General features: G+C 41.9%; 1 protein-coding gene across 5 annotated transcripts in view; it reads left to right on the top strand.

Annotated features, from left to right (window-relative positions):
• Positions 1–8,193, top strand: part of TMEM154 (transmembrane protein 154) — a 42,028-nt gene extending 33,835 nt beyond the window's left edge. For 3 of the 5 annotated variants that reach the window (XM_045078321.1, XM_045078318.1, XM_045078319.1), the window contains one exon: positions 7,573–8,193. In XM_045078321.1, the coding sequence (XP_044934256.1) occupies positions 7,573–7,684 (112 nt within the window). In that variant the 3' untranslated portion in view covers positions 7,685–8,193. Of the gene's footprint in view, positions 1–5,810 lie in introns of all 5 variants that reach the window. The other 2 variants (XR_006606244.1, XM_004758070.3) reach the window with 2 other exon arrangements.
• Positions 8,194–15,608: the final 7,415 nt, after the last annotated feature.

Raw genomic sequence — 15,608 nt, forward strand, 5'->3', positions numbered from 1 at the left:
TTAAATTCTCTGTAAAGAATGCACTGCCTTATTGTCTACTCTAAACCCTCCCAGCATCTTCCTAAATGCCACTAGATAGTTGTAACCACATGAAGGATAGAATTCCTTTCATCACAGTGCTTAAGGTCTAGCCATCCTGTCCCTTCTTCCCGAGGCCTTTAGAATCGGACAGTTTCCTGCAAGTGTTTCTGTCTCGGCAAGCTTAGGTGAATAACCACAGAAAAGGAAACACAAATATGAGCCACGTGTCCATCTTCTTTCCCTCTATGCCAACTGGCCACAGTGATGAGTTCATATTGAGTAATAGCATTAGGAAAGACTAGGGGAAAATTGATTTGGTTCCTTCCAAGTGGATTTAGAATTTTGAAGGCACATTAATAACAAAAAAACAAGAAGATATTTATACAGCATTTTATACATACCAGACGCCTAGGTTCTACCACCTAGGAAGTTAGCTAGTCAGAGAGGGTAAATAACAGCATATCTGTTCCGGTTTTGTAATGATTCTGCTGTTTATTTTATGATTCATGTCTGAGCTCAGTGACATAAAAATGGATCGCTTCAATATTTCTTGGGAAAATCCAGGTTAGTTTAATAAAGAATTTTGTGAATTTCTTCCTGTTTCTGCTCTTCTCTTTGTCTTTTTTTTTTTTTTTGAAAAGTATGATTGTTGATGTAGTTTTACAAAATATATTTGCTGAACACCTAGTATGAGCCTGGCATGGTCTGCATCATGCCAATTCAACCAGTTAGAATAAACTAATCTGTATGAGTAAACCTGGAATCAGAGAGGGTAAGTGATTTGTCCAATTTACACAGCAAGTTTATGATAAAACTCAGTGTGTCTTTTATTAACTGGTTAAGATAAGAGACATTCCACATATTGAAAGACAAATTAGAGATGAAAAAATAGGAGGGACATTCAGCAGCAAGAAAGACAGCCACCATGAAGTTATTAATACCTGACAGTATTTGGTGGGTGGCATGGCCATCATCTCGTACAGTCATTGACAAGACTGATCCATTAATAGTGAGAAACCAGCAGTTTTGGTGAACTGTTTTGGCTTCTCCACTCAAGTATATCTCAGTGGCCACTTCTAGTTATTTTCTTCGTGAGTTTCTTTCCTTTCTTCCTTTCTAGTTTCTCAAAAGTCCTTTAAAACTCAACAAGTATTCAATAGGAAGTATGTTTAAGTGGCAGCTGGTTTCCCTCAAATCTGAGCGCTGTCTTATAAGGGATAAAAAGTAACATCAGAGGGCACAGAGTAACCGCTTATAATCCCACAGGATGATAACCTCAAATAACACTGTTAAAATGCAGGTGTTGTACGTGTGTGCATGTGACGTGCGTGTTGTGGGTGAGAGAAGATGTATTAAATTTAATAAACCACAACAATGCTTAAGGAGTGGCCCAGAAACTGTGTCTGCTGTAGGCATGATCTATGTGTGTTGGATGAATTTTAGGCCTGGCTGTGATGTTAACCAGATGTGTGACCTCTATAAACACCCCCAACCCCATCCCCCCACCTCCATCCCTACCCCCCGCCTCGTGTTGGCCCCTTTCGGGAAGGAGAAGGGAAGATATATTGGAGAAGAGAAAGGGAGCATGATCTAATTGTTAGGTGACTTTATGCCATACTGAGCTCTGCACTGCCCCCAAACCAAGTTTGGGAGCATCCTAACATGAAAAAGGTTTAATGCCGGTTTACTGCCATCTTCGGAGCCAGGGAACATTGGCCGTGGTCCTACGGAGGGAGCTGGTCAGGAGATACTGGTCAGGAGAACCAAGATGGCTGATCTTCTCCCGCCTGCAACCCAGGGGTAGTTAGGAAGCGAGGTGTTCAGAGCCGACTCTGTCCTCATTTCACTGCGAGCCCTCCAATTAAATGCTTTCTTACAAATCGTAAGATGAGGCTTTGTCATAGTTCAATTTGTTTTTACAGTTAGTAGTAGGCCTGTTACTATAAAGGCTGTTGGGGAAGCTGTCCCACATTCTTAAAATATCTATGTAACACTCTGAGAAAAAATTACTCACTATTGCCACTGTCGTCGACAAGACACTAAAACTGCCAGAATTAACACTGAGGCAAGCAACAGAGGTTTGAGGCAGGATCCCTGACTTTATTTGTTGCAATCGTGTGGCAGTTTGCCAAGGTATTTTTAACAGGGAACTCGAGGGTTTGCCAGAGTTAAAAACGCCTGGCCTTCCTTCATGGTTTCACAGAGATGATAAACAGCTGCCAAGGACAGCAGGGAACACACTAACTAAATAAAGGAAGGAACGAGCGAGTGAGAATGTCTCCAGGCCCAGGTGGTGGGCCTGACCCCAGGGTGCCGACTTCCTCCCAGGCCCGCACCCCTCCGGTGAACACAGGCCTGTGAGTGTTGGACACTAGGCATGACCTGATGCCCCTGAGGCAGCGGGTGTCGGCTTTGAGAGCGTCTTGTGTGGCAGGACCCGTCACACCACTCACTGTCCACGCAGCTGAGCAGGGTGCCACATGTGGGCTCCCGGGCTCTTTGGTGCTCGCAGGAAACAGGTTCTGCTTGGTGGACAGTGTCACAGGCTACACCTTCGAAATGCTCACAGGGTGTTCTCAACAAACCCCAGGGAAGTACATTCTCCTCAGAAATGGGAAGTTTGTTTTTGGAAGATGGTTTCTTAAAGCCTTTGGATGTTGGATGCAGTGTTAAAGCTTATGTTGAACCAACGAACATTTGCTAACGTAGACTCTGCAAAATAAGAATAATACATGTTCACACGTTTGTAGGTCAGGCCGGTAGAGCAGTGACTTCCTTAGATTTGCTCTCTTCTTCTTCATCTTCTTTTAAGATTTTATTCATTTATTTGGCAGAGAGAGAGAGAGAGAGCACAAGCAGGGAGCGGCAGGGAGAGGGGGATGCGGGCTCTCTGCTGAATAGGGAGCCCGATGCGGGACTCGGTCCCAGGACCGTGGGATCATGACCTGAGCTGAAGGCAGAAGCTTAAACGACTGACCCAGGCACCCTTCACTTACTCCTTGCAACAACGCTATAAAATGCATAGATTATTATATATGTTTTGCGGGTGAGAGGAGAACAGAAAACTAAGGCTAAGAAAAGTGCACTTGCCCAAGGTCACCCAGCAAGGAAGTGGCTGGACCCTAGTTCAAGCTCTGGCCACCTGACCCTATGCTCTTTTCTACTGTGTGAAAGAGCCACTGTTAGCACGTACTAGCATGCGTACTGCTGTAAACGCAACAGGAGGTGTTTAATACTGAGACATAAACTTAACCAAAAAATAGATGGCATAATGTAAAAAGAAACTGTTCAGTTTTATGGAAGGACATAAAAAGATTTTTAAAAATAGAGACTTACTGTACTCCTGAAAGACTTCACAATGTCATGATTAAAATTAAGAGTTCTCTCATGCTTTAGATTAATATAGACGCCAAATGAGTTTAAATGTTAAAAAAAAAAGTCCAGAAAAAAATAGAGAATATATTATTATAACTTAAGGTGGGGATTGGTTGAAGGCATGGCACACAGGTCAAAAATCATATCAGAAAAGCATAGCTGTCTGGGCGCCTGGGTGACTCCATTGGTTAAGTGTCCAACTCTTGATTTTGGCTCAGATCTTGATCTCATGGTTGTGGGACCGAGCCCCTCGTGGGGCTCCATGCTCAGCGGGGAGTCTGCTAGAGATTCTCTCTCTCCCCTTCCATCTGCACCTCCCCCCACCCACACACATACCCTTTTCCCTGCTCAGCGGGAAGCCTGCTTCTCCCTCTCCCACTCCCCCTGCTTGTATTCCCTCTCTCCCTGTGTGTCTCTCTCTGCCAAATAAATAAATAAAATCTTTAAAAAATAATAACAATAATATCCAGTATTGGAAAGGATGTGGGGAAAGGAAATCTCCCTAAAGAAAGTGTGGGGAGGAAGGTAAATCGTACAAAATGTCTAGGGAAGGGGATAATTTGCCAATGGGCCATTCAAGCTTAGAAATGGCATTTAGTTTAACCTGGCAATTCCTCTCCTAGGTATGTTTATGCAAAGGTAACAACTGGAATTGTGCAAAGATTTTTTATACTAAATAAAAACTAAAAATCGGAAATAGACAACGTGTTTAATCTCAAGAATACAGTTTAAAAAATGCTTTTTCGGTCTGGTGAGACAATGGAAGGCTCTGTAGCTGCTAAAAAGATACTGTATATTTATTAGCAAGGAATGATGTCTGTATGTGAGTGATGGTGAGAAATGCCAATTATAGCATGAAATGCATAATATGATCCCCCTTTTTTAATTCCCTTTTTGCACATAAAGAATGTATATCTTTATCAAAGGAAGGAAGCTTGGGAGAGTACACACCAAGATGTTAACTGTGGGAAGACTTAGTATTTTTGTTTTGCTTATTTGTATTTATTTTTTCAACAAAGACTATGGATTGGTTTTCTAACACTTTAGAAAATCACTTCTGTTAGGACTGCTGGGTGCAGATCAGTGCTATAGACAAAAGAGGGCTTGTGCCCACTGCTATCCGGCTTTGTGCTACACTCTGCTTAGAGTGGCTGGCATTTCAAGATAAGGCCACAGAAGGAAACAGACTTACTTATGTGCATAGAGATGAACTCCTAGATCTTAGAAATAATTACCTGCTACCACCCAATTTCCAAGAAATGGAACCTCCTTGCCCAGCTGAAGAGTGGTTCAGTGTCACCAAAGTGAAGGGTGGTTATATCTGCTCTTTGCGGGGGAAAAGTCTTAATTTTCCATCAGCTTTCCATTTCAGGTAAGTTTCGCTGTGGTATTTGTCTTTTATTCACAACTGTCTGCCTCCTCCTTTCCCATCGATTGCCCATCCCTAATCACAGCTTCTTCCCTCCGTTTTTAAAACACAAACACAAACACACAACCATCCACCCAAAGCCTCCCCTCTCCTTCCACGGATAGATCGATTTATCTATCAAACTGCTTCAGTCTTTTTGGAAACACATGCTGTCTCCCTGAGCAGGAGAGCTTGGAACTAGGAGTCAGATGAATCTAGTCAGTTGCAGACCATCCATGCCTGTGAGCTAAGGAGATACGAAGTTCTATTGGCTATTATCATTCAGGCACTTTCTTGGAGACAGAGGTCACTTCAAGTAGGGATGTTCTGGGATCTGAGTGATGGGACAGCAAAGTGAAACAAGACGCTGGAGGGGTAGAGTGGCTTGCTTTCCAGGAGCCGTGGGTGGAGGCGTGGTCTCACTGGGAAAAGCTGCAGAGCCAGATACAAGGCCAAGATAGCCAAGCTAGAAACAAAAGCACAAATTAGCCAGCCGGCACAGTCATGTCCGAATACCATGTCCATAATTTAGGTATCCTCACACCCCAAGATGCCTAATGATTGAATTCTAAATGACACCGAGAAGGAACCTTTGTGGATATGAACAAAATGGGCTTTTGAAAACACGCCAGGACCACAAACTCCTGAGAAAAAACAACACATGGAAATTTTTTTAAAAGGGGGGGAAAAAGTAATTTGGCATTGATTCATAGAGAATGGGATTAGATTTAATTAAAGGGAGGGAACCTCCAACTCCATCTGGTTCTTTCCACATCAGCACTAGGGAGGGATATTAGAGCAAGAGCTAAGGGATTATTTCTTGGCTTTCAAGGATTTCCTCCTCAGGGATCAAATACAAAAATTCAAACCAACCTTTGGTTCAGAAATGGTAAGCCGGACACCGTTGGCTTTCTGACTGTTCATGTTTTCTTGAGTCACCTCCGTAGTGGAGCGACCAGCTCTCGGTAGCTTCTTGGAAATATACGATTGTTCTGTTTTTTTGCAGTGACAATGAATCCTGAAACTGAATGGTGCTAATGTTTTCCAAGAGAAGCGGCCCCGGAGGGAGCTTGCTAGCCTGCCAACAGAGGATGAAGAGGATGCAAATTTAATTAATTTCAAATCAACATAGACACAAGAACCTTTTGCTGTTTCTTCCAACGCCCACTCTTCCTAATGATGGCATCACCTGTACTTGGAAGAATGCACAATTGAGCAGCACTAGGAAGAAGCTTGGCTGCCGTCCATGCTAGCTGCTGAGGGAGGAGGAACCACATGGTATCCACCTCTCATCAGGGCCTCTTCCCTCCCGTCCACCCGCCTCTCACTGACTGTACTCACTCTGGCCATGCTCTCTAGGTCTTACCTTTCTGCTTCACTCCTTGGAGTTTAAATCAGGAAGCTGTTTTATATATGGCTTACTTCTGGGTCACCTTGTTACCAAATTAGCTCTGGATAATTTCCTCTGATTAGTCAAGTCCTCTGATAGGTCATCTGCGTTCAGCAGGAACTTTCCTCAAGGCGAGTTACATCATGGGAGAGACAGAAAACAAAGCGAGTGGTTCACTGTATACATCATCCCAGGGGCTTGGTAAGCTCACCTACCTGCCCAGAAGACATACAGAGAGAACCTGCCATCCTAATGCTGTTTGGTGCCTTGTGGACTCTGAGTTGGCCGGACCCTTTGGGACCTTCTCTGAGGAATAGGAATCTTCAGTGAGAGAGCAAAGTAATTTCCTTCTCAGCTAAAATCACCTACCTGTCTGTTCACATTTTCCCCAGACCTCATTCTTGCTCTCAGCACACCTGCCTTGCCTGTGGTATGTGAAAAGGACATGTACACAGGAGGATCAGCTGTCAGCCTTCTTTGTTCTTGAGATCCTTAAGGTCATTTGAAACAAACAGAATAGGAATAGAAAATACCTGTGTCTGTGGCAGATATCACTCAGTGCACTTTCCTATCAGGCTGGGACAAGCCTCGTGTCCTCCTCTACACAGCTCTCCAGGAGGCCACAATCAGTCCATCAGAGAGGACGATCTCTGCCATATTTGTTGACACCCTTGCCAAGAAGCAGTGGTGCAGAAGGGTCTGCTTATCATTCCCATTCACGTAAAATCATTCCTCATTTAATCCTTAATTTTCTACTTTAAAGCAATCTAGCAAGTTGGGAGTCCTCAGATCTTCTACAACACCTGATATTTTATTCTAGGAAAGAAGTAAAGAAGGAAACTTTATTTATTTTATTCTCTACATATAAACTGAGGGGAGATGAGGTTCACCAAACATTTGCTGCTGAATCTGGGGTCTTGAGTTTGAAAGGCCTCCTTAAAGCGTAACAAAAACGGCCCCTCTCCCTCCTTTTGGAATCCCTCTGGCATGCTCGCCTTCAGGACTTTGCCCATAATTTTAAAGACAGAGCTCCAAAGCTGGGAAGATCTTTCCACACAAAGAAAGAAAACTATCTGGTTGTGTTTAACCACGACTATTCTGCTATCCTGAGACTTCATACAGCTTTGGCAAAAGACCGTCTTCATGGTATATAATTTCAACAGATTTATGTGTCATATTCTCGTTAGTACATCCTAATACGGTATCTTTGTTTTCACTTCTGCACATTCATATTCAACTTGTGGTCCACAGTGACTCCCAGATACTTATGCCAAAACTGCCATTTTCTGAATCATCGTTTCAGCTTATTTTGTTAATTTGTTCTTTCTCAACATTTTGACTCTCAGAAGACTCTCTGATTCCTTCTTTTTCTCTCTAGGTATCCAAGATTTGGGGGGAACACTGAGGCCTGTCAATTTTGTCCAAGACCATCCAATAATACGACTTTAGAAGTTCAGAGAACTATAAGAGGTCTTGGAATCTCATTTTGATGAAGCAATATTTTACGATACAATAAAAATACTCTCATTTAGTATGTAAAATCATTTCAAATTCTAGAAACAAACTTCAGCATCATGCCTTTCAATTTATCTCTGAAAAATGTACTAACTTCTGTAATTGCACAGTATACAAGCATTTTATTAAAGGTTTTTTTTTTTTTTCTGGCAAGATATAGGAATCAAAACAGTGAAGGGTCAATTCTAGCCTCCTGTATCTATTAATTACTGTTCAATCAATAGGTGTCATATATTTATGATAATTTTAAGAATTGTTTTAAACTCAAAGTTAATTTTATGCTTCAGATTAATGTCTATAAACAGCTAACTAATTTTCCCTCAATTGGGTAGCCAATCAGAACAAAATCTGACTTGGGGATATTTTAAAGATATGTAAGTTTCACTGCATTTTTGTACATTTTAAGCAAACCAGGTTAATAATGTTGTCGAGTCGAACTTCTCAGGAAACTTGTTTTAATAAATATGTAAGGATATCAACCAGCTACTCTTACTGCAATGATGTGACTCCTCTTTCTGGCGAGCTCATTGTTATCCAGACACAGGCATATAGCAGGGATCAAACTTCAGAGCCATGGTGGGGTGGGGGAGGGGGGCAAATGCCTCTAGCAGTGTAAATGCATGCTTTAAAAATGCTTTTGTCTATTTTTACATTTTGATTGTTTATCAGTTTGCACGATGTCTGGAAGGAGGCTCCCATGATGAGTAAACAAAAAATATAGACTTTAGTTTAAATTCCCGTCAGAATTAATACAAATTCTGAATGTACTGGAGTGATAAGACACAGTTACATACTAGGAAGACACCGCTGAAATTCTCATTGTGGGGAAAACATTGACATTTTAGGCTGAATTAAATTTACACATGCTATGTTTTCACACTTGGAAGATACTCAGGATGAATCTCGGCTTCCATTTAACAGGGACAACAGGCAGACCAGAGTAGCTTCATGCACAGATAACGTTTCTTCAATCTTAAGTTAACCGGGAGAGTCACGGTATAATAGCGTGCAATGAAATTAGTCAGATTGCTTATTAATAATTGTAACTGTGATTAATAATTGCATCATCCAAACAATGAATCCTAAATTTGTTTGAGCAGTTTTTTGACATTACCTTGGCACTCTCCCATTTGGTTACCAAAGTCTTATTTTCCTCTTAGTCCTTTTGGGGGTGGCTATTGGTAGATACGCAGCAGGTTTTCTTGATTTCTTTTGGGTTTTGCCCTACTACCTTTTCTCCAAAAAAATGTCATATTCATAGGATAGCAATCCATTCAGTTTTATAAAACTTTTTCAAATCAATTCCATAGATGCTCTAAGCTCTTTTTGAAATATTTTAAGAAGTTAATTTCTTTTTTTTTTAAGTTTTTTTTTAGTTATATATTTGACACAGAGAGAGACAGCGAGAGAGGGAGCACAAGCAGTGGGAGTGAGAGAGGGAGAAGCAGGCTTCCCGCTGAGCAGGGATCCCGATGTGGGACTCGGTCCTAGGGTCCAGGGATCTTGACCTGAATCCAAAGGCAGATGGTTAACGACTGAGCCACCATCTTTAACGTCTTCAGGTGCTCCAAGAAGTTAAATTTCTAAACCAAAGTACATCCAATAACATGGAGACTTTTATTTCAGTGCTGTATAAGTTTAGAAATACAAAACTGAGCTGTTTAAGACAAGCAAAGGTGACTGGATTTTCTTCCACTGGACTTCAAGTGTGGAGTGCACAGATAACCATATTCCTCACTTCCCACCACAGCATCATCACTGGCCTTTGGTATTTCATAAATAAGTAATTGGACCTTTTACAAAAAGCATGATCTTCACATTTTTCACTTTTTTGGTCTGCATGGCAAGAATTAAATGAATGACACATAGAGACTACAAATAGTAAGAAACATTTTTTTCAGTGTTAAGATCAGTGGAAAGTAATCACCATATTACTCTGACTTAGGTAAAGCCCCTGAAATTATATATAACATCAAGAACTTAGGAAAACTCTGAGTGTTTAATAAATGTCAGCATCCAGAAAGAGCAGTGATTATAGTTTTCCAACAAGTTAAAAATAATCTGGTAGATCGTTGGTAATTTAGCATGTACATGTCTTGTTTTTAAAGTTAAGTGAAAATATTGCAAAAAAAAAAAAAACAAAACCCTACCTTATTAGACTCTCTCATTTTTCAAGCAGTATAAAGTATTTTCTCAGAATGTCAGTAAGATCAACAGATGTTGTATTTACCATTGAGCTTCAATGTAGAAATTCTGCCTTGGAAGCTTCATGTAAGAAATCATTATTGATTAGAATTTATTTGCAAAACTACTGAAGTGGGTTTTTTTTTTTTAAGATTTTATTTATTTATTGTCAGGTAGAGAGAGAACACAAGCAGACAGAGTGCAGGCAGAGGTAGAGAGGGAAGCAGGCTCCTCGTTGAGCAAGGAGCCTGATGCAGGATTCGAACCCAGGACCCTGGGATCACGACCTCAGCCAAAGGCAGCCACTTAACCCACTGAACCATCCAGGCATCCCTACAGATTTTTTGTTTGTTTGTTTGTTTTTCTTTTTGTTTGATTATTTTTAGAGAGAGAAGGGAGCGGGGAGGGACAAGAGGAGAGGGAGAGAGAGAATCCCAAGCAGGCTCCACACCCAGCACGGAGCCCACCATGGGGTTTGACCCCCATGACCCTGAGCTCATGGCCTGAGCCAAAGTCAAGAGTTGGTGGCTTAACGGACTGAGCCACTCAGGCGCCCTACAACTACTAAAGTTTTAACACTGATGAAAGGTTTTAGGGTTTTTTTCCCCTTGTCTTGCATGCTGAGAATAATATATATAATATTATTTTTCCCTCATAGCTTATGGCTTTAGAAATGCCAGCTATACATTACATATGTATAAATTGTTCTATTCTCAGCTGCATGATTTTTGATTAAAAAAATTATTAAGTCCATACCTGTTTGTATGCTACATTGCTCAATCAGCAGTAATGGAATTAAAAAGCATTTCTAAATTCAGTTGAAAAATAAAGTGCTATAAGATAGGAGTAAAAAATATCTTTAACATTAGTTTCTATGTAATTAATGTATATTAACATTCTAAATTAATGTTTATTTGAAGGTAAGGTATTTGTTTACTAAAATGTTGACTGAGGGTAAAGGGGTGAATTAACATCTTTTTAAAGGAAAATTCTTTTAATTTCTGTGACTATGAAAAATAAAAAATTTTACCTTTGATACTTATGCTCTTTTGATCTATATATCTCTTTAAATAAATGAAGCAATGACAATTTTAAAAGTTCCTATAGAATTGAACCTTTTTTACACAAAATTATCTACCCTAAAATTAATTGGATTTTCTACATATCTAAAAAGATACTATAACACATTCTTGTCTTTTTTTCTTTGAAAAATATTTTTAAATTGAAAAATGAAATTTTAATTGTCTATGGAATATAATTTTTAAACATTTTTTAAGTAAAAATAGGAAAATCTCAGAGCTAAAGCCTTCTCTTTGTCCTGATTATTCACTTTTCTTCATGCCTTTAATTCTAATTTCATTTTCCACACATTGACATTATAATAGTTAGAGCAAGGCTGACAGGCAGGTTCACCATACACAGATCCTACGAAGACACCTGTGAATAAGGATGTGTTCTCGCAGGTCACAAAAACTAGTCAGCACCTTGACAAACAACAAGCAGAAAGATCCCTCCTCCAGGCCCCAGCTGAAGTAAAACCTGGTCGCTTAGGGCAACGTTAAACCCCGAGAGTCTGTGGCAGTGGGTATTTCCTTCCTATTTCAACCAGAACGACTGAAGGACTGAAGTGTTGGGACAGATCAGCCTTGAGATGGCTTGGACCCAAAGAGCAGAGAGTCCCACAACATTAGGGAAATGATACTAAGAGAGAACAATAATACTAACTGTACCTAGCATCCATTGTGTGTCTCAGGAATTAAGTTCAGCTTCTAAGAGTAGACACATGAAATACAGTTGTTTTAAGCAAGGTCTTTTCTTCTCCCACATGAAGGAGCACAAAGGTAAGCTGGTGTGGTAAGTGCACGGTCACCTGAGACCTGGGTTCCTTCTCAGACTCCCACCTCCGTCAGTGCAGAGCTCCGGTCGACCAGGTGGCCACATGATGTAAACTCTCCAGCATCATGTTCACAAGGAGGAGAGAAAGGGAACAAGCCCAGGGGTGAGTCACTTAAAAGAGCTTTCCTGCTGGCGCATTGAGACACCTCAGCCTTATCCTATTAGCTAACCTATCTGCCAGGCCACCAGGAACAGTAGTCTCCAGGGTTGGCACATTAGCATATCCAACAATAAGGTTCTATTTCACAAAGCACTAAGAGAATATTGGATATCTATAGAGGCAGCAATCCAGGCCAGAAGGGGTGAAGCACTTAATCATGTAGCATCTCATTTTAATCCTCACCGTAATACTTTGAAGATTGGCTTAGAGAACTCATGAACTTGTCCCGTGTCTTCCCAACTGCAGAGCACGTGCTTTAAACTACTACATTAACCCGCCTGTCCAGTAATAACCAGTAGGAGAATGTTTAAGAAGGTGTTGGTCATTGTCAAGGAGGCCCATGGGTGGGCATGGTCGGATGAGAAGTAATGGAAGCTGACGGCTGGTGGAGAAGGAAGGGCGCCACACAGTGCCAGTGGAAATGGTGTATCCAGCTGAGAAAAAGAAGCCTGGGCTTGGAATAAAGTGGGTAAGGGGGAAAAAAACTAGTTTCTGGATCTAGCTTCCGGTAAGGATTTGGTCACTGAGTGAAAAAATAAAATCCCATTTACTGGGGCTGAAGTCAGCAGGGTAGTGGTTGTCCTCTTCAGGGTTGGGATAGAGAGCTATGCCCAGTTACTCTCAAATACAGGTGGTTAGGGCGATCACATGTAAATGCAGAGTTGCTTGAAAGATCACCTCTTTAACAGCCATAATCACTGTGACTTTCAGAATGGCCAAACCTGGCAGGTCCGTAGCCCTTGTGTAAAAGAGGAAGAACAGCAATGTTTGAGATTTGCTCTGACCTCGAGTCCCACCTCCAGAAGCAGTCATACTTTGCAAAAGAGAAAAATCTGATTGAATTGGCATTTTGCCCATGTATTACTGCCTAACTACCTTAGAACTGGGTGGGTTAAACCAAAACCAAACCAAAGTAACAACAAAACAAAGCCAAAAAACTTAGGAGCTTAACCCAGCAACAATCACTTATTTTGTTCGTGAGTCTCCAATTTGGGTGGGGGGTCTTTGGGAGTGGCTCCTCTCTATTCCACATGGCATCACGTGCCATGGGCGACTGAAAATTGGGGCTGGGGGATCTGCCTTCAGATGTCTCACTCCCATGGCTGGTAAGCTGGTATCGTTATTGGCTGTTTGATTGGAACCCAGCCAGGCCTGTGGGCCCGGGGCCTTGGCTCCTACTACATAGTCCTCTCCATGCCTGTCACACAGCATGGTAGCTGGGTTTCAAGAGCAAATATCCCAAGAGAACAAAGTGGAAGGACATGGCATTTTAAAAGCTAGACTCAGAAGTCACAATTCATCACTTCCTCTGTCCCCTGTCATTTGAAACAGTCACAAAGTTCAGGGGCAAGAAGACATAAATGCTACCCTTCGGTGTCAAGAGCAAGTGGAATAGGAGATATGTTATAGGCATTCTGGAAAACATCATCTGCCAAACTTGGTGTGGCCCCATGCTATGGCTGTCTTGGCTTAGACATACATACCTGTCCAGTAATTTTGGGTAGTTTTCACCACCTACATGAGGCTTGACATAACAGAACAGGCCATGGGGTGGGGACAGACACAGAGAAACTTATGCCTATTCTCAGTACATAAGGTTATAATGGGAACAGATTCGATTGTGAGCACCTTGAGGATGGGGATTAAAAAGCGTTAGTCATCTCTGTATCCTGAACAGTGCTTGGCCCTAGGAAATGCTCAATAACCATGGGAAAACCCATCACCTACTGAGCTAAGAGTCACTGTACAGCCCTTACTCAGTACTACCGTCAGTCTTTACCATCAGTGACAACAGAACCCAAATAGAGAATTGTTTACTGTCCATTATCATTTTTACCCAAGTTTCCAGTTCCACTGTGTTTCCCTCATCTTCCAGCTAAGATTCTGATGCCATTTCTTTTTTTTTTTATTTGACAGAGAGAGATCACAAGTAGGCAGAGAGTCAGGCAGAGAGAGAGAGAGGAGGAAGCAAGCTCCCCGCCGAGCAGAGAGCCCAAAGCGGGACTCGATCCCAGGACCCCGAGATCATGACCTGAGCAGCACTGAGCCACACAGGCGTCCTCTGAAGCCATTTTTAATCATTATTCCAAATTGTCCTCTTGTGTGTGCTTTTTGTTTTTAGCTGTCTTAAATCCAATCTGGAAGGTGGCAGAGAACGATCGTAATTGAACTATCAAGGAAGTGGAGGTGGAGGGGAAAAGTTGGCCCCAGTTTGGAGGGGAAGGAACACAAGGTGCGGGGGAGTCCAGCAAACCACTGAAATCCTCTCAGCAGCTCTTTCTACTCAGCTCTGGGCTCCCCTCCTTTGCTCTCTAGAACGTGCATGGAGAAAGGAAATACAAGTTTTATTAATAACAAGAGTCAATGATCTATTTTAGGTGATGATACAAGCAAGATACTGACTATTTCTTCCTTGGATAGGAAGACAGATGAACAAAATAAAAGGTGCTGTAAATTCTTCTTGAACGTTCTCCAGCCAGCACTAAATGTAGATGAAGCCAACCAAGACAGCTAATGGGGCAAGATGGTAAACTATGGGACCCATGTTATTCTCACTGCCATGAATCTGTACAGAAATTCCTCCATCTTGTAACATGCACTGACCAATGACTTTTCAACTCGTGTCAATGTGCCTTTCTGTTTGTAACCCACCCCTGTTCATTACAGATGCCTCCATCCTTCCTCTTTGCTTATAGTGCCCAATACTCTACCTTCAGGGACCAGGGATAGATACATCTGTGGAAACACCCAAATGAATTAATGTCGGGATTTGTGTTCTCATTGGGGCTGGAGCATGAATAAGGGGAACACAGTGGGCTGGGGAAGGAGGTGGGGAGTATGTGAGGAAAAGCTCTTGGGGACTCTCTGGTTCAACAGATGAAACCAACATTAGTTGTGAAGACCAAAGGGCAGGATAGGAATCAAAATCTGGAACATAAAACTGAGGCAGGAGTTAGAAGCAGACTAGAAAGGGTTGGGAATGAGAAGGGTGAGGAGAGTTCTGGGTGATTTCCACAATGGAGCTGAGCTGTCCAGAGTCTGCTTTCATTGTCCACTGGATGCACCGGGAATGGTGCTCAGGCTGGCTTCATGGTGCAAGGGCAGAAAGGACATTACATAATAATACCTTCTCTATAACAGAGTTGCGCCTCCTCCCTGTTAAGTTGAGAAACTCAGTTGTAGAGGGAAAGCATGACTATTAAACCCTGGGCTAGGATTCATGGTCTCACAGCACTGACACTCATACCCTGACTCCTATCAGAGGTCTGAGGATGGTGGGAGCTAACTGAATTGTCTGAGAAGGGAGAGACCACCTACATCTCTGGTCAGACCCAGAGCAGGTGACACAAGGCGTGGACAGGGCAAAGCTCAACATTTTCTTTTGAACAAATTTTACAGATCTATCCTAAATAAATACACTTCTAATTTTCTGCCCTCACATGTAATGTTGCTGTGTTTGTTTAAACAAGACTCTTGATTCCGTGAGAAAATTTCCAACTCTAAATACCTCAGCTCAAAAGAGACGTATGGGCTCAGGTAACCAAACCGGGCAGAGACAGGAAGTTGTTTCTCTCAGAGACAAGCAGAAGCAGGTTCAGCTACAGCAAGGGGCAGCCAAGACCAGGTACTCAAACACAGTTAGGATTCTCCAGTGTTTC

This window comes from Mustela putorius, unplaced genomic scaffold (genome assembly GCF_011764305.1).
Source record: "Mustela putorius furo isolate JIRA1106 unplaced genomic scaffold, ASM1176430v1.1 tig00000242_pilon_pilon_pilon, whole genome shotgun sequence".
NCBI lineage: Eukaryota > Metazoa > Chordata > Mammalia > Carnivora > Mustelidae > Mustela > Mustela putorius.